The sequence below is a fragment of the Vicugna pacos genome, chromosome 3, assembly GCF_048564905.1.
Source record: "Vicugna pacos chromosome 3, VicPac4, whole genome shotgun sequence".
Taxonomy (NCBI): Eukaryota; Metazoa; Chordata; class Mammalia; order Artiodactyla; family Camelidae; genus Vicugna; species Vicugna pacos.
This window is the reverse complement of record NC_132989.1, coordinates 108,651,640-108,670,555: the sequence shown is the minus strand read 5'-3', so window position 1 is coordinate 108,670,555 and position 18,916 is coordinate 108,651,640. Positions and strand designations below refer to the sequence as shown.

Sequence of the window (18,916 nt, the reverse complement as noted above, 5' to 3'; positions counted from 1 at the left end):
CGTCTCTTCTGTCACAGCTCCAGCTCTTTCCTCTGTGTAGGGAACCTGCCTACTTGGAGGAACAGCAGTAAAAATAATCCCCTCCACCTGCTTCTGCATCAGGGCTGGACCTGCTGTGTGTGCAGCGCACCCAGAAAGCCCCGTGTCTCTGTTTCCACCCCCGGAGAATGAGCGCGGTGACCCTGGTTCGCAGCCGCCGTCTAATCGTTCATTTGTTCACTCAGTCATTCAACAAACACTTACTGAGCAACTGATCTTTATAAACAGGAAATTACAATTTAATAAAGTCAATGTCGGTCCAAAGCTTTGGGGGCTTCTGCCAGTTTAGAGGCACCTGATGAGGACTCCACGTTTCCTAGATCAACCTGGGCTCTCCGCAAACCTACCTGTGTGGTCTAGAAAGCACAGAGTAAAAGCAGAACTACTGTGTTCCTCCTAGAAGGTCCCCAACCTGAGCTCAAGAAGAGCCAGTGACACAGCAGGTCATCCCCAACACAGATCACACCACGTCCCTGTGATGGGGAGCCCCACACCCCAACTGTAGACCCCTGTCCTCTGCCCGCACAGCCCAACAATCGCGGCTGCCTCAGTGGCAACATCTAACACCTCCCCAGAGACAAGATATTTCTAGCATCCAGTGTCACCTGCAGTCCAGCACTTAGATTTTTAAAAGCCGGGATACACAAAGACACAGTTAATGAAGAGTTAGTTTTGATTACAGGAAGAAAACGAAGCCTGACCAACGTTGACATCATGATGTTCCAAGGGTGAGAGTCGGTGAGCGGCTATGAACCACCCCGGGGAGCCGGGCTCCTCTCACCTTGATATCCTGAATCAGCTGCTGGGTGGGGGTGTCGATCGGGGCCTTGGCGTCGGTCACGTTTTGAATGGCGCTGGACCACCTGGTGGCCTCGTTGAGCAGCTTGGTGTAGAGTCGGTAGCAGTGCTTGCGTCCGTACACGGTGACATTCCAGTAGCCTGCGAGAGTGGTGCACACATACACACACACACCAGCCTTAACCTTGGGGACCAAGAGGCGTTCCTGTCCTGGGGTCCCAGAACGCCAGTGCTCACGTCATCTCCACCTGAGCCCCTTTATTATTTAATTCAACAGCTACTTGCTGACTTCCTCCACGTGCCAGCCCTGCACGAGGTAGCCAAAGACATGTGGAGTTTACACTTGAGAGGGAAAGACAAACATTAAAATGATAAGCCCAGAATTAAATCTATAACTAACATCTGCTTTAAAAGAACAACCAGGTATAAACTAAAGTCCTGTTCAAGGTTCTGGAACAAGAGTGAAAACTCTTCCTTCAGATTTCTGACTCTCCTTTTCCCTTCCTGTCTCTTCTCTTCCTTCCTTAAGAGTCTCCCTTCAAAGGAGACTCCCGTCTGTGTGAAGCAAGCCGTTTCTGTGTTCAGAGACCAGCTGTGAGATGGAATGACGTGACTCTATTAAAAACTGCACGAATTTCTTTTTGAATGGACTATGTTAAAAAAGCACACAATTACAGCTAGCGGCAAAAATCAAAACAAACAATCTAGAAACATCTTTTATAATAACAAAGGGAAAAAACATGAAGCTTAGACTGCTTTTTATTCTACTGGGTTACGGTCACTGTCAGGATGACCTTTTTCAGGCTGCATTAGGACGCTTGTGGTACAACATTGAGAAAGACAAAGGCACAGCACAGAAAAATAACGCTTGGGGGAAAACCTTTGTCTGTTGACATTTTATTGCCCTTACAAGAATCTCCCTGCAACTCAATAAATCAAGACCTCCTTCCTACAGTTTACACACCAAGTGCTCATAGAGCTAACCATGAAGCAAGAAGATAAATCCCCCTGTGGCGAAAGATGCACATGCTCCAGGCAGAAATCCTGCTCCTTTGCTCTGAGCAAACCTGGACCCCATGCTTGGATGGGGCAAGCCTCGGGCCCAGCCAGTCCTGAGCACAGCGCCCTGCTTACCTGTCTCTTTGAAGATCTTCTCGTCCGGAGGGACGACTGAACAGAGGCTGTTGAGGACCAGGGTGCCCAGTTTCAGGGCGTTCTTCTCCGAGCTCTTGTAGTAATCCAAGGAGTTGTGGGTGAGCACAAACCACCGCTTCTTCAGTTTCAGGGAAGACATCTTCGGGCTGTTTTTCACTTCTTTGTGCAACCACCCTGGAGAGAGAGATGAAAGGGTACATTCAAAACTAGGAAGAAAAACATCACCAACCAGGTAATAATTTACGCAGTGCTTACAGTTACATTTGCTAGGAATGGCCACGGTCATTTCATATTTGACGATTTTTAACAATTTTAAGAATCAAAATTGGGGGGGAGGATATTAGCTCAGTGGTAGAGTGCGTGCTTAGCATGCACGAGGTCCTGGGTTCCATCCCCAGGACCTCCATTAAAAGAATAAGCAAGCCTGATTACCTCCTCCTTAAAAAAAAAAACCAAAAAAACACACTATTGAATTTTAAAAAAAAAGAAATAAAAATGACCCAGAAAAGTGGCTCAAAATGGAACCACAGCAGATATCTGTGGAGATGGAGATAGGACCCCATACGGAAGAAGAGCCTCGGGGGCCTCACCTCTCACTATAAACTCCTGGCCCTCCACTCTGGTGTCCCCCTTGGATCTCTGCAGCAGCGTTATCCAGTGGTGCATCTCCTCCGGCGTGTCGGCGTTGCAGTGAAGCACCCGGTTGGCCGTGATGATCACGAATGAGTTGGGTCTGAGCAACAGGGCGAGAAGGAAGCCAAACCTCTGAGCGCCGCTGAAGTCCTCACCTCTGCCTGAACCAAGACTAAATGCCTGTTTCCTGGCTTTTGGGTCACGGGGATAAAAAATGGCAGGGCTGTTTGGATTTTATGTGGAGGCAAACCTGGCTCCTTTCTGCAGGATTTACTTTCTGCCTCATTAACCTTTCAACTTGGAGCCACATATTCTGAAGGTCCTGGAAGGGAAAACATCTCACTGCAAAACTTTCCAGATGACACGCGGTTCCGGGAAGGCTAAATAAGGTGACCGCAGGGGAAAATTTTTTTTTGATGCCTCTCCAAGGGAAATTTCTTTCTGCCTCTGGGTATGGCCTTGGATAATATTTCTGTGGGTTGGTAACGAAACGTCTGACACCAGTAACAGAAGATCAGTAAATAGGTGTAAGTGGAACATCTTATACACTTGATTATGTCTGGGTCAAAGAGCCACCTGGATCTGTTTTTTTTTCAAAGCAATCTGATGAGAGTGCATTTCCCGATCAGGGATAACATAAAAATGGAAATTTACTTTCTCTAGCATCTCTTTGTATCTGGCAATGCCCTGAGTCTCTCGTAGGCCCTTGCTCATACTAATTCTTAATCACTGAAGCTCATGACAACAATTTCTTGCAAGTTTTCAAACTGAAGTTAAGTGCTGCAGAAGTCCGAGGAAAAGGAAGATTAACAGGACTGGAGTGGGGACGGACTGGCGCTCCTTAAAAATAAGAACAAGATTTTTCTATAGTTGGGAAGGGAGAAAGGTGGGCACTTGAGTAAGAGAAAAGCCTGGGGAGGGATGGAAAGCTCTCAGCAGGGATCACTACCTGCCTGGTCTGCCAGCAGGAACGGGTTTAGGAGAAGAGTGAGGCAGATGGGAAATTGACTGTTAGAACAAAAACTTGGGCTTTGATTATTCACATGACACACACGTGTTAAAAGGTTCCTGAGTCAGGTATAAGAAGGTACTGGGTGACTACAAGGAACAAAGAACCTATGGTTCAGAAGAGCCTTGTCAACGGTTGGCGTGACTCCCATCCAAACCAGGAGATACTATTTTTGTTGATCATTTGAATGTCTTTCTAAAGCTATGTTATTGAAGGCAGAAGTCAACTTCGATTCGAACTCAGAATTCGTAAGCAGCAAAACAAAAACAGAGAGAATGATAAAGACAAGGGCCACTGGGTACCTGGACTCCTGAGCCCATCGCCGAAGATGATTTGCCTTCAAAGAACAAAACCCCAAACATGCTCTTTTCAGAGCCCAGATAAAGTGGACATATCCAGGGAAATAAATGCTTGTGTTTTTGTTTATGAATATTCTGCATATAAACTGCTGTCAAAATCCTTTTCAAATTCATTATTCAAGTGTCGAAAGGGGAACTACACCCACTCCCGCGCTGGGATACAGGCATTTTCTTCTTGCATGAAGCCCGAGTTCATTCCTGGATGACTGTCTAAATTAGGTTTCCATGGTCTTCCCCTGGCACTCCAGAGATCTCCAGAGAGGAAGATGGTGTAGGAGGATGTCAAACCGGGTACCAAGAAGGAAGCCTCTGATTCGCTGGGGTTCACCAGGTAGGAACATGCAGCCTAGAATCACTTCACACCCGGCGTACAGACGCCTGTGGGCACAGGCAGGCGATGAGGAGCCACTTTTGTGGAAAGTCTCATCTGAGCTTACCTGTCGGGGCTGTCTGAGGCGCACACAGAATCGATCAGCCCTACATCCAAAGTGCCCTGGAAAAGAGCGAAAGCAGAGAAACTGAGAGAACCACTCAAGGACAGTGCACATCATGGTAACACCCCTAGATTATGACTCTGTAAACAGGCAAACAAAAAAGACTCCTTTTTGTGTCAACTGCAAAGTAATAGTTACTTTGCAAATGGCCCCCCCGACTGTCACTTAGTACCAACGGCCTCTAGACAGGGCAATATACACTTCACTCATTAAGTAAATTGTAAATGAATCTGTCTTGTTCTTAAAATTCTTTCAGCAAAGGGTGTTTACGAACCTCTTTCAATCATATATATTTTCTGATTTACACTACGATCTATCTTGAACTTTTATACTGATGAGAAAATAAAATTATTTCTAAAATAGATTTTGTGACTGTATATGTGTCTGAGATGGAGTGATGACAGAAGATTATGATTTAGAATTCACTAAATCCTTTGAAGGAAAGTATAATGTGCTTCCCCAGTTTCATAAAGATTGGGATTTTTTTTTTGGCTCTTTGGTTTGAGGTGGAAGAATTGTCATCTATTATGATTTATAATCTTCTGTAATTGATCTTTAACCAAAATATTCCTGTTTCTGTCTTTAATTATTATGCTATTACTTCTTTTTTTAAAAAAATTGTCCAGATATTTCCAGTCCCCTCCCCCTCCTCGGGACACCCCCTCCCCACCACCGATGCTCACGCACCACGGCGTTTTGCGGGTTTGCCTGCTCATCGTGCATCTCCCGAATCTCCTGGTCCGTGGACGCGTGGACCTGACTCAGCACGCTGAACCACTGGCTGTGGGGAGGAAAGAGCGGCTGTCAAGAGTGGCCCTCTTCTGCATGTGTGAAACAGTGATGCCCTTCTCCACGCTCTCTGGGAAAAGGACATCTCCTCTGGGCAGCTTTGCTTTTAATTTGCCTACTCCTCATGGGTAAACTTGGGTTTCATACTACCAAGGAGCAAAGTTAGAAGAAACAGCCAAAGTTCCTTAAGGACCATTGGATGCAATTTCAGATCCATGGAAAAGCCTTTCCTCTGGCCCCACAGACCTTTACAGACACTTACTGATGATGAGTTCCCAGAGAAACTGGCAGCAAAAAAGGAAATCCTCAGTTCTGCCCCAAACACTTAGATCAAGGATCATTACTGAAGAAATTATACATAACCTATGGAACATTCAAGTGTCTTTTCATTTTTTCAAAGTAAATGATCAGGTAAGAAGGCCAATACTGTAAGAGCTTCATCTCAGAATGACCCTGGATGTCCATTCTCCCGACCCATTCCCAGGATGGGGTTTCCAACCATGTGAGAGGATTTCTATTTAAGCGAATAAAACCTCAGGAGAGCTGGAAATAGAAAACAATTTCCTGAAATAGAAGGTAGAAAATTATTTTGCCCAGAGAACTCTTCTACCTTCATTTCAAATGAGTTTCCATACTTTCAGCCTCCTCAGAATCCAATAATAAACGAGAGCATGTCAACTCTAGAAAAGTCAAGTGGAACAGAAGTCATGATGCAACTAGACACAATACATGCTTGAGGAACATGACCATGAATTCCATCCACCCGTCATTTCATCTATACATTTAAGCGACTGTAACAAGTGAGAAGTACCAAGTGTGAGAGAGATGCTAGGGCTCTGTCTCTGGTAGGGGGCTGATCAGACATATATATACAAACACTCCTGTAACTGAGGCAGAGGAAAAAGTACTTGGTATATAACAGGGTACTTAAGTAACAAGGTAATACCTATATATAAAGGTATTTAAGTAAAGAGTTAATACCTATATATACATATATATAAAGATGTCGTGTAAGTTGTTTATAGCAAAGCAAAAAAATCTACCTCCTGTAATTCCTGCATGAGAAAGATGTCACGAAGAGTTTGAAAATACTCAACATATACTGACTTGAACAGAAACCAAGGGAAACATCTTAATATGAATTTGTTCATCAATTCTGATTAATCCAAAGGCAAGGCTTCAGTCATTGCTTTATAAAGCTTAAAAATATCCCAAATGGAATGCTGAACACCACACACATTCAGAATGCAGGCCACGTGGGACGGGACACACAAATGAATAAAACTGGCTTTGCTTTCCATCTGCCCAGGTGACCCCTTTAAATCTACATCTCTCTCCTCCTGAATCAAGTACAGCTCAGAATCTGAAAAGGGAGTTTTAAAAATGTGTTCCAATTGAATTTCTTTGCTGTACCCCAGAAATGGACACCACACTGTAAACTGACTATACTTCAATTAAAAATTAAAATTTGAAAAAAAAAAAAAGTGTTCCACTGGCCGGGGCAAAAAGTCCTTGGCTAAAAGACTCCAAATGTTCAATTTTGCAGGTTGATTATGGCACAAGACAGACAGGACAGCTGCCAAACGCTGGGCCTGTAATTCAACTGAAAAGCTGTGGGCATTTCCTGGACCGCAAAAAAATACACGTGGTCCCGAGGAGTCCCAGACGGAATGATGGGGCTCTAATTCCAGGTTTGCTTGTTTTTCCAGTTTGTGTCATAATTTATGGATCCAAGCAGGGTTTTAGTCTGTTCCCATGGGAAGAATTATTTTCTTTGCCCTTAATGCTGCTGCCATGGTGCTGTATCAACAGAAACATCCAAAGGGCAAAGAGTCGTAAAGGCCCCCGAGAACCCACCAGAAGATTCTAATTTCTGAGCTGTGAAGTGAAGAACACAGGCAGAGGGGTGCCACCCTCATAAAACGGAAGGTGTGCTCTGGCACTGCGCACAGTGGATGACAGGCACCTCCAGTGTAACCCTACAGACTCAAGCAGCAGCAGGGACAGACGAGACAGATGCTCCACTGTCCTGACCCCGTTCTCCGGAATTCTGTGCCACTTCTCAGCACCACGATGGAAACTGAGGTCGGAAGAACTTACACAACTTGCCCCAGCCGATGAGGGACACCGTTGTCCTTGGAGCTCAAATATTTAAGCTCCTTAAGGAACCTAAGACGCTTTGTGCCTCCGTTCACTAGAATTGAGCTTGCATTCCTTTATGAGTTATACCACCTCTTCTCTGTATCTCAGTCTCCTACTCTGTAACCTTGCATAACAGCAGTAATACCACTACCCTGGGGGGTGGCTGTCGGAATTAAATGAGTTCATGTATGGGAAGCATCTTAGAACACTGCCTGAGACAGAGAGTGAGTTCCCTTCCCTAAGTGTTAACTTGCTCTTTTAACCAACTGAATTCTTCAGTATCAAGACCTTAAGTGCCCTCCAAATGCCACAACACCAGCATATATTTAAACAGCCGGTGGTGAACGTTCCTGCTTTTTTAACCCTTATGCAAACAGAAGCTGCTCTCTTTCAAAGCTCAGAAGCTTCCCGCGGGCGGCTTTTAGCTGCGTGGGGCTGCCCAGTTTACATATGCTGCTAGTGACAATAAAACCTGAATGGAAGTAACAAGCGGTCTGTCCAGGGGCATCAAAGCTGGAAATCTGGGTGCTTACTGCATTGGATGCATTTGCCCAGTGAAAGACTGCCCAGGAGACAAGCACATCGATCTCTGACGACTCTCCGTTCTTTGACCATCCTAACAGAAATACTCGACTAGAAAATCGACTGAAACCTTTTCAGAGCTGGCAGGCTGGACAGTGGTCTGTGTGACACCCAGGTTGCAGAGGAGTGAGGACGGAGTTCTGACAAAGTCCCCAGCACAGCGCCTCACCTGGCGTCTTCGGGGGACTCAGCGATCAGGTGGAAGGTCCGATCAGCCATGATGATGTCAATGCCGTTCTCTTTGCTGGTGTTATCTACGATCTCCCTGCAAAGGAACACGGGCACCAAACGCCAGTCAGGAACACAGAATTCTTAACAAGGGGTGGGGAAAGAAATGTCACAAAACTGATGATCGAGGTGCAAACTGTAACTGAAAAATCAGACACCGAAGCTCTAGAGTGGATCTTTTGCTTTTAGAAATGGTGAAGATCTCCGTGGCCCTGGGGGGAGCTAGGCTCCTCTCTGCTCCTGAAAGGGGGTGCTGCTGGGTGTGTGTGAGGGAGTCCTTGACTTTTCTAGGGAGGGGCCCCTCTCTCTCCCCACTGGCCCACCCTAGCCCCACCCCAGCTCAGGCCCTAGCGCCACGGCCCCTGCTGTGCGTGCCCCTCCCCTGACTCAGTCCTCTAACCAGAAAGCGCCCCCTCCCCAGGCAGCCAGTCCGGCCTGCGCCCCTTCCCTGGTTCATCACAGCTTCCCATCAAGGTCTCAGGCATCTGCGGACACCTTTGACTCAAACTGCTACAGGCATATTCATTATTTCCATCAGGGGATTTGGGGTGAAAAGCAGGATTTGGGTGTGTCTAGATCTCCATTCCACCCTGATCTCATCCTAACACTCTCTGAGCAACACTGGAGATTTAAAATCAGTGCATGACGTTAACACAATCAGGGCAAAACCCAAGCAGTGGTTAGGATTGGACCAGAGGTGGTGACAGAGCTGATGAAGAAGGGTGCTGGGGACAGAGCCACCTGGCTTTGACAGCTGAAGCAGTACGACTATTCATGGTAAAATACTTATTTCACTCTAAAATAATAAGCAGCCAGGTTCGAAAATAAATTCTCATATGACATTTTAGCTAGAATCACTGAGATGAGATAAAACACCTTATAAAAACCAAGAAGATCAGGATTCAAGGAGGAGTCTAATAATGCCTTTCTGGAGCGGAAGGAGAGGTGACCCTAATGGGGAGAGATCACCCAGGTATCTGGCACTGGAGCCAATGGGAGAGGACAATAATCTCGGGGGGAAATTGCCCAGACGATGTTATCCTGGACCAGCCACTTTGACTCCCAGGAACTCAGTGGCCTTATGTGTAAAATGAGGGGGTGAGACTATGATGGAGCCGTAAGGCCGTGGTTCTGAACCACAGAGGTCCATCAGGATCCTGGGAAACATTCAGAAAACCCAGGCGGGACTTTTTAGGGTGGAGCCCAGGGACTGGCATTTAGAAAAAGCTCCCCTGGAGACAGGGGAGTGATGATACTGTCCTGGCTTTGATAAACGCAGTCTGGAAGCTACAGGATAAATAAACGACATAGCATCTTCAATAATAGATGGTCAGTGGAAGAAAAGATAAAGGAGGAGTACATAAATTTAAAAAGATTTGAGAGATCTATCAATCAGTTAAAAATTATAAACCTTATGTGGATTCTGATTTGAAGAAATAAACCAACTCAAGTCTACAAGTACACTACAACCTCCAGTTATAAGACGACTGGGGAAATCTGAGCAATGACTGGAGTTTGGATGATATAAGCAGTTCACGTTCCTTTTTAAATGTTATAATGAGCAAGGAGGGTGTAGCTCAGTGGTAGAGTGCATGCCTAGCATGCACGAGGTCCTGGCTTCAATCCCCAGTCCCTCCATTAAAAAATAAACTTAATTACCCCCTCCCCACCAAAAGTGTCATAATGATACTGTGATTATGTATTAAAAAGAGTCTTAATCTTTAAGTATGCACTGAATATTTACAAATGAAATTATATGATGTCAGGACTTGCTTTTAAAAAAATGTGGTTTGTAGGGGGAGCACTGCCGAGTGGGCTCACGAACAAAACACGACTGAAAGCTGGGCAATGAGCACACGGATTTCATTCTGGTCTCCCATCTACACTTGCACAGGATTGAAATTTTCTATAATAAGATGTTTCAAAATATAAAATGACAAAAAATCTTACTGTGATGAAACTTTAACAACTCACTGCCTTTCCTCTACAGAATGTGACCAACAGCTAACACTTCCTTACCTCTTTAATTTTTATAAAACACCGGGAGGACAGGGCTTTATTAAGCAGCACAGAGTGAGCAGCAAAAGGCACGTACACGAAATTTACATGATGAAATTCAATACCTCGCCTTTCTCTGTCTCTCAGCCTCCTGGCATTTGTGGCTGCCTCCTATGGGGTGAGTAAAGAGGACCATCACAGTGTGCAGGGTTGGGGGAACAGAGCTGTGCTAAGCAGTAAAAACATGTAAGACTCAGACATGGAAACAATCTAAATGCCCGACCGAAGACTGTAATAAAAAAGCTGTGGTGTGTATGTGTGAGTGTGTGAGAGTATGTGTGTGTGTGAGTGTGTGTGTGTGTATAATTGAATACTATTCAGTCATAAAAAAGAATAAAATAATGCCATTTGCAGCAACATGGATGGATGTGAAGATTGTCATTCTAAGTGAAGTAAGCCAGAAAGAGAAAGAAAAATACCACATGATATCACTCATGTGGAATCCAGGAAAAAAAAGAAAAAAGATGACACTAACAAACTTATATACAAAACAGAACCAGACTCACAGACATAGGAAACAAATCTATGGTTAACAGGGGTAAAGAGGGTGGGAAGGGATAAACTGGGAGTTCAAGAATTGCTAATATTAACTACTATATATAAAATACATTAAAAAAACCCCAAATTTCTTCTGTATAGCACAGGGAACTAGATTCAATATCTTGTAGCAACCTATAATGAAAAAGAATATGGAAACAAATATATGTATGTATATGTATGACTAAAACATGCTGTACACCAGAAATTGACAGATTGTAACTGACTATACTCCAATAAATTAAAAACCAATCAACTAACAAACAAAAATAAGGTGTAGGACTCAGATTCAAATCCTCAGTCTTATCTTCCTACAGAAGAAGGTCTCTAAGGAACCCCAAGGGGCAGCCTGGGAAAGGACCCTGCTGTTGACACTTCATTATTTGTCCTTAAAATTAAACACACAGAAGACTTTCCCCCCTGATTTCACCCTCCACTTTTCAATGAATCACTTTCTAAAGTCTTTGATGCCAGCTGAGTAAGAAACAATATGTCACTCTCAGGTCTCACGACTTCAGGGGTTAATGTGCTCTCTCAAAGCTGATTTTTTTAACCTGTTTTCTAAATAGGTATAGTTGTTCAGTTTGAGTGGAGTGGGGCTATGTGTTATCCCCACGCAAATTTTATGCTTAGTATCTGGTTACCGAAGAAAACCAGCTGCCCCGAAATTCTCAGTATTTTCTGAAAACCTTACTGAATTTTTAATAAAAATAACAGGCACTCCATAGTTCAATGCTTTGGTTGTAGAAGAAGGTGGCAGGAAAAGGGGGTGGGTTGGATTCAGACACCAGCTCTGCTCCTCTGATGGGTACAGAGAGGTTGGTCTATCAAACTCAGGTGGACGACAAATGACTCACTTCACAATGCAGCTCTAGACTGGCTGGCTGCTCCCAGTACAGCCATCTATCTGTTGGCCACAGTGGGGCGTGGGGAAGAACTGAAAGTGGTAGTTGACCCGCAAGAAGGTGCTCAACCCACGCTCAATATCCCCGCCACAATTCCCAGCCAATCAGCACTTTCAAGGGCTCATTCTGTGTCCAACTAGCCCCTTACAAACACGAGCAGAATGTCTGCGTTAACCACAAAAAGTGCATTTTCACAGATGCAGTCTCACTTCCCCAGCTTCCTCGTAATTCAAGCCGCAGGAGCGCGTGAGGCGGACTCACTGAACACCTCCTCCCTTCTCCTGCTTCCAAGCACTTGCCCCCAACTGCGCGCACGCGAGGACAGAAAGGCTGGGGCAGCCCCGAGCCCCGCCAGCCCCCGACCAGGGCTCGTGGACGTACTTGGCCGCCCGGACCTCCACGGTGCCCTTGAGCTTCTCCTCGCTGTCGTTCTCGAAGTACATCAGCTTGGCCTGGCGGAGGACGAACCAGCGCTTCTTCCAGTTCCTCCGCGACAGTGTGGAGGAGCCGCCGCCCTTCTTGTGCAGCCAGCCTTGCTTGAGGGCCTCCTGCTTGGAGCGGAACCACAGGAAGGTTTCGTCCTTGAGGACACACCAGCGGCGTTTCCAGGAGTTCATCAGGCCACCTGCTCCCAGAGTTGGGCAGGGAGGGGTTTAAGAAAAGCCCGTCAAATTGGATGATACCAGTGGGAGGTGTCAAGATGGAGCCCATCCTCAACTTTGCCCCAACCGACCCGCCCTCAGACGCCCCCTAGCGACGGATGACGGCCCTGCTGGCTTGCGTTCAGGAAGCGCTGGGCAGGGATCACACTGGCTTGGCTGGATTACCCGAGAACCCTTATTTCCAAAGCAACCTCTACTCACTTAGCTGAAAGCAGAAAGACCAATAATGGGCTGATACTCTAGCCCCGGGATGAGGCAAGGCGGGGGGGGGGGGGGCACGGGTTGAACCATTTCCACGTGTATAGATCATGCTTATGTTCAAACACCTCCGGGAGGGAAAATTTAAAATGGTGTCAACGTTTACATATTCCTTCCTTGTTTAGTCAAGGCGAGGAATAAAATTTATCAGTGGATTCCAGAGCTTAGCAATAAATGTTAACTTACAGAGGAAAACAAAATGTGACTTTTTCCTCAATAAAAACCTTTTCAAAGAAAAGCATCATCATCTGAAAATGGTTTATATATGTAAGGTATAAAATTTAGAATATGGAACAAAGTAAGAGTCCAAACCAAACTGGCATAGGACCTTAAAAAAGGAGAATTTAACTAATTTATGTAGTGGAAAACTTTGGTCAAGAGGAAGGTATACAGATGTTATTTATTACAACATAAAAAAATATTTCTAATACTCTTCCAGCAGGATAATTTTACTTTAGTATTCTAGATTCCCCAAGAACACTCAGGAGTAACATCTTACCACCATCACTCAAAAATCTGTTTTAATGAATCCACTGAAAAACACTGCCATCTCTGTCCACAAGTTATTCTTTTGATCAGCCAGTAATAAAAATAAAGGACATTTAAACGTGGATATCAAAAGTGAGTATAAAGAAAATGCTTTCCTTTGACAGAACAGAAATAAAGGTAAAACAGACCTTCTCAGATTAGTTTTTTCAATGATGCTTCAATGATTATTATAGATCTACACTTCATATGGGAACAAAAGAAGCCTGCACTGCAGGGCGCACTTGTTTCATTGACTTAAGCTGACTCCTACCCTTTCTTGTATCTACAGCACTTCCTGCTCACCTAGCGGAGAGGTCTTTGTGGTCACGCCAAGCGCCAGAGCTGTTTCCTAGCAAACAGCAAACTTTGCCAGGGACTACCGGCATGAGACTTATTTTTCCCCTTTTTGATTTGTGGCTTTAATCTAGGCTACTCAGAGCTAGCCAAGAGGAAACCGTAGTACAAAGTTATCCTATTAACTTATTGCCTTTAAATGATAAAGGTTATTCACAGCTGTTTCAAAGACACAGGTTACAGCAGGCATCACCACCACCCTCACCAGTAGTAGAGTATGATTGATGGGACTCACTCCCAGCCCTCCCTCCCCAATTCCACGTGCTCTCTTCATATCTCACCTAGGGAATTTCATCAGTGCTATTAATTTCCGGATTGTAAACACCTTTAGTAGGCTATCTGGCTGGTGCAAACTCATTCATGCTCATTAAATGTAATCTGGTGGTTAGATTTTCCTCCTCATTGGTTTCTCTGAAACTTTTTGTCACAACTTTAAGGCTTTATTCAACATTAAATGATAATGTATCAAAGATTAAACAGTGATGCATTTACACAATCACTTGTTTAATCAAGAGATGAATTTGCCGAGAATTTACTTACTTACCTTCTTAAGCTTTTAATGTTTTAATCTTGAGATTTTAATGTTTTGAATCTACGTTTACTTTTCCCTAATTTTACTTGTTCTAATCAATTATGTAATAAATGAATGCCATACATTATAAATAAGAGTGATTTACAGGGAATTTTTAAGCTGACGTAGGGAACTAGATTAATTAGGGGGAGAGGAAAATACATGAGTAATAAAAAGCTTACATTTATTCTGAGAAATGCATGAGAAAATCTTAAAGTGCTATGATTAGATACTTATTGGATTATTAGGTTCTGATTTGTGATTACATTTTTTCCTTCATCCAATGAACAATTATTTGGTTAGAATTTCTCAATCTTTTTCATTTCAATGCTCCTATAAGAATTTCCATCAACCAGTGACTTTGGCCAGTAGGAAGATCTCCCCTAAAACAAACCTGGAGAGGTTTCCATGAGCACCTTGGGGATGTGAGGCTGAGAACAGCAGAACTTTGAAAAGCAAATGACTGATGTTAGTAGCTAGACAGATGTTGAATAAAGGCAAAAAAGGGAAAGGACAAAAACATAAGATGAAGAACAGAAAAAAATATTAAGGACAAAAGAGATATGAAAAAAGACAAACATGCCAACAGAAAAGAGAAGCAGAGGGAAAGGAAACAGAATAAAAAGGTTTTTGTGGGGGAAGAAGGAGAAAAAGAAAAGGGAATGAAGAAAGAGGGCAGTAGAAAAGAAAGTGAAGAAAGGGGTTGGAGAAAACATTAACGACTTGAACCCTTGGGAGACGAAGGCTCCTGTTACCTCTGCCCCGTCCCCAGGACTTGGACTCGCTCCCCTCATGCAGTCTAGGGCCGGGTGAGAAATCAGGTGAGCCCCTCTTTCAATGACCCACGTAAAACTCCTACCAAAAACAGGTGATGAGTACGGTTTCTCATGACCCTGTCACTGACTTGGAAGTCAGGGTCAAAAACATGCATAAGGCTAAGTACGTAGTCCTTAGGTACTTTCCCAGAAGGAGTGTCCCCAGGTATTAAAGTTCAATACAGCATATTCGAAGTTGAACTGCAATGAAAAAATACAATTAAGATTCTCATCATGAGCGTGGGATGGACAGTAGGTGTGTAGGTAGTTTAAGCTAGGTGTGGCGGCCTCTCAGATCTTTACTTTTTCCTTGTGTCTAAGATATCCCTCTATGTTCTCTAGGACTCCTGTGGAGGGGAAAATGCAGTTTCAGCATCATAATGGGTTGCATCAACTCCAGCAACAACACGTGTGTGTTTGCACGTGTGCGTGAGAGAGAAAGAGAAAAAGATGTAGGAAGGAAGGAAAAGAGCACAGACGTGAGAGATAACAGAGAGAGGGGGCTGCAAATGGTGACAGTGGGTACAGACCCTTTGTCCTGACACCACACCAAGTGAGGAGAGTCAAGGCCAGGCCCTGCATGATCCAGTCAGGTGGCCCACGTCCCACCACCATGGCATCCTCCATCCACCTAGCGTGACCTCACACCAGGGAAGGGGCACGTATCATGACTTTCCCAGTCCCCCTCCGTCAGCCTCAGCTTCCCATCCCTCTACCCCTGCCCCCAGGGCAAGGTGGCTGCAGGTCATACCTTTCATGTACAGGAAGCTGTGGAAGTAAGGCAGCGTGACACAGCTGTACACAGAGTCCCGCCGGTAGGACAGTTCATCGTCCGTATCAAACCGAGAGTCGAAGTCCTCTTCACTATCTTCAAACTGGACCAGAAGGAGAGCGCGTGCCAATCGTAAGCAAAAAGGACAGAAAACAAGCAATGAAAATGCCCAGCACAGATCAACATTGAAAAAAAAAAAAAAGACAAGCAACAGGCCAATTCATAACATTACAATGGAGTGTGATCATCAGAAGAATTCAGAATTACAAAATACTGACTTTCGATGCTGAATGGTCAGTTGACTCGATACATAAGAGACACGCTTTAATCCTAAAACTCTGTATTCTAAGAACAACACTGCTGTTTAAGTGTACAATTTTAATCAAACCATACAAGAGTTAATTAATTCCCTTTCAGTTAACTACGCTAGAAATATCTCGAGTCTTAGGAAGTTGAGTATTTAATGCACGGTCAACGGGAAGAAATAAAAGTAAACTATAAATAAATCCAGAAGCTGAAAAGAGCCAGCGGAAGCCCTTATAGGTTCCTCCCTTATAAGCAGAACAAGATGCAGCGTCCTGCAGTGGGACAGTGAAGCTACTGTCAGGCAAGTTCTCCAAAGTGCCCCTGGCGAGTCTAATTCCAGTTTAGGGTGGGTCTCATTTCTCAACATGCTGCAAAGCCAGAACAGACACAAAGTCTCCACTGAAAATGCCAGTTTTCTTAAGCTTTGGGCAAAATGCAGCTCAGCCTACAACAGGCACCAAGTTCCATTTACTAATGTGAATGCTTTTGGCAAGAGAAAGGGGCTTAAGACCATCTCGAAGAGCCTGACTTTGGAATCCTGGCCCGGCCTACCGGGGCTGTCTTCATCCAAAGGATGGTGCAACAGGGGAGGGATGACAGACGACTTCCACCCCAGCGTGGGGGAGCCCGAGCCCCAGGAGGTCGGAGGGTACTCACCGAGGACTGGGCCCCCTCGGAGCTGAACCGGTAGGCCCCCGAGCTGTTGTAGGTGCCCACGGAGCATCGGTAGTCTGGGGACCACTGGCTGCTGTAGGAGTTGGAGAAGGTCACGCTGCTGCCGGAGGTGATGGCCCCGTCCTCGTAGTCGTCCTGGTCGTAGTCGTAGTCGCCGTCTGGGGCGGGCAGGCCCCCGGGGTTCTGGGGCATGCAGTAGGTGGGCTCCCCGCCGGAGGAGCCGTGCTCCGAGGGGGCCAGCAGCACGGTGCTGTCGGCACTGGGGCTGGTGGGCACCACGGTGTCGTTCATGTAGGGGTCCTCCTCCGAGGACTCGTCGCTGGTCCGGATGCCACTCGTGCGCTGGTCCGAGTGGCCGTGCTCGCTGGGGTTGGGCGAGTCCTTGAAGGCGTCGTCGTCAGCCTCGAAGCCCTCGTCCACCTCCTCCTCAGGGTAGGGCTGGCTGAAGTTGAAGCTGGGCTTCCCCCCGGCCGCGCCCTCGGCTGCCGCCCCGCCGCCCACCGACAGCGAGCGCTCGATGTCGCGCACGCACTCGTCGATCTCGTCGAAGTTGAGCGACTCCAGGAACTCCTGGGCCGCGCGGCAGGCCTCGTCCTCCAGCCTCCGGAGCTCCTCGTCCCGCAGCTGCTGCAGCTTCTGCAGCGAGGCCTCGGTCAGGGACAGCTCCTGCCGCTCCTTCATGCGCTGCAGGTCCTCGATCTCCTTCTCCAGGCGCAGGATCTCTTCTACCTGCTTGTTCTCCTTCTGCTTCTCCAGCTCGTGGCTCAGCTCGGCCTTCCTCCGACTCTCCTGCAAGGCCTCCTGTTCTTGGCGCCTCCTCGCTGCCTCCTCCTGGATGGAGAGGAAGGGCGAGGTCAGGAGGCGTCAGGAGTGAGAGCAGAGGCAGCACCCCTCCTTTGTGATGTGATGTGGCCGTTCAGGGCCGAACTGCATTCCTCCCTCCCCTAGACTGATATGTGGGAGCCCCAATCCCCAGGACCCAAAATATGGCCGGATCTGGAGACAGGGCTTTAAAGAGGTTGGTTAAGTTCCATCAGGCCCTGAGGCAGGGCTCTGACCCAGTGTGACTGGTATCCTGTTAAAGGAGGGGCCTGAGACACACACACAAGGACACCGGGGAAGCACGTACACAGACGCGAGACCACATGAGGACACAGCAAGGATCTGAAGGCTGAGTAGAGAGGCTCAGAAGACACCAACCCTGCCAACACTGATCTCAGACTTCCAGCCTGCAGAGCTGTGAGACAATTTCTATTGCTTAATTCACCCGGGCTGTGGTCCTGTGTTACAGCAGCCCAGGCAAACCAACACACTGGTTATGCTGGCTTAGAGAAATCACGCCCTCACGGTTCACACTGAACTCTCAGGCATCCACACATTTTTACCCAAATGTAATGGGTTAGAAATTGCAGCATAAACATCTCCTCTAAAATTCTTCTTCCTGTATCTTTATTTTAGTTTCGAATCCTTCTTCCTACGTCTTTTTTTCAGTTTTGAATCCTTCTTCCCACGTCTTTTTTTTTTGTTCTGAATACTTGAGTCAGAGTGTTTGGAGTGGGAAGGTAACAGACAGACAGGATCATGGTAATCCTCACCTGTTGGGCGCGGAGCTCAGCTTCAATTCGTGCCCTCTCTCTTTCTCTAAAAATGGTCAAGAAAAAAGACAGTGAAAATAAACGAAAGTAATGAAAAAAAATCCTAGAACCACTTTTCAGAGAGCTAACTTTTTAACAAAATACAACTTTAAACAAAAGACAACTTAAAAAGCATGAAGGACAGCTGGAGTCTCTTCCTTCAGCGATATACTTATTCTGGGCATAAAGATATACACAGAACTGGGTTTTCAGCACTGCCAAGGAATTTTATCTGAGCCCCCAAGAGTTACTGTTTCAAACGGCAGGGTCTGCAGCAATCACTGGGAATTCGGCTGCACGGCTGGTCGGGTACTGAGCATGCAACTCCAAAGGCGTCCTCCTGTCTGTTTCATCCAAGTAAGAAAGCTACCATACCTTTCCTCCTCCTCGCGCTTCCTCTGCTCCTCCTCCTCCTGTTTCCTCTTTTCCTCCTCCGCACGTTTCTCCGCCAGCAGCTGTCTGTAAACTCTCCGGGCGATCTGACCTCGGAGTCGCTTCTGGAAAACCACGGCTGCTTTTTTCAGGTGCAAAAATCTCCTCCTCAGAAGGAACGCCCTGTAATTCTTCTGTATTATCACCACACAGTAAAGGACCTTCCTGTACTGCTTTCTGA

At 46.0% G+C, this 18,916-nt stretch overlaps 1 protein-coding gene across 1 annotated transcript in view; it reads right to left on the bottom strand.

Moving 5' to 3' along the window:
- The window catches only part of MYO10 (myosin X), a 193,381-nt gene that overhangs the window by 10,302 nt on the left and 164,163 nt on the right, over positions 1–18,916 (bottom strand). The window contains exons 23-33 of the mRNA XM_072958828.1: positions 18,679–18,912; positions 18,265–18,310; positions 16,652–17,500; positions 15,668–15,791; positions 12,110–12,353; positions 8,170–8,265; positions 5,175–5,268; positions 4,431–4,486; positions 2,583–2,725; positions 1,972–2,166; positions 821–978 (exon numbers count right to left, since the gene is read on the bottom strand). Coding sequence (XP_072814929.1) covers positions 821–978; positions 1,972–2,166; positions 2,583–2,725; positions 4,431–4,486; positions 5,175–5,268; positions 8,170–8,265; positions 12,110–12,353; positions 15,668–15,791; positions 16,652–17,500; positions 18,265–18,310; positions 18,679–18,912 — 2,239 coding nt within the window. The remainder of the gene's footprint in view (positions 1–820; positions 979–1,971; positions 2,167–2,582; positions 2,726–4,430; positions 4,487–5,174; positions 5,269–8,169; positions 8,266–12,109; positions 12,354–15,667; positions 15,792–16,651; positions 17,501–18,264; positions 18,311–18,678; positions 18,913–18,916) is intronic.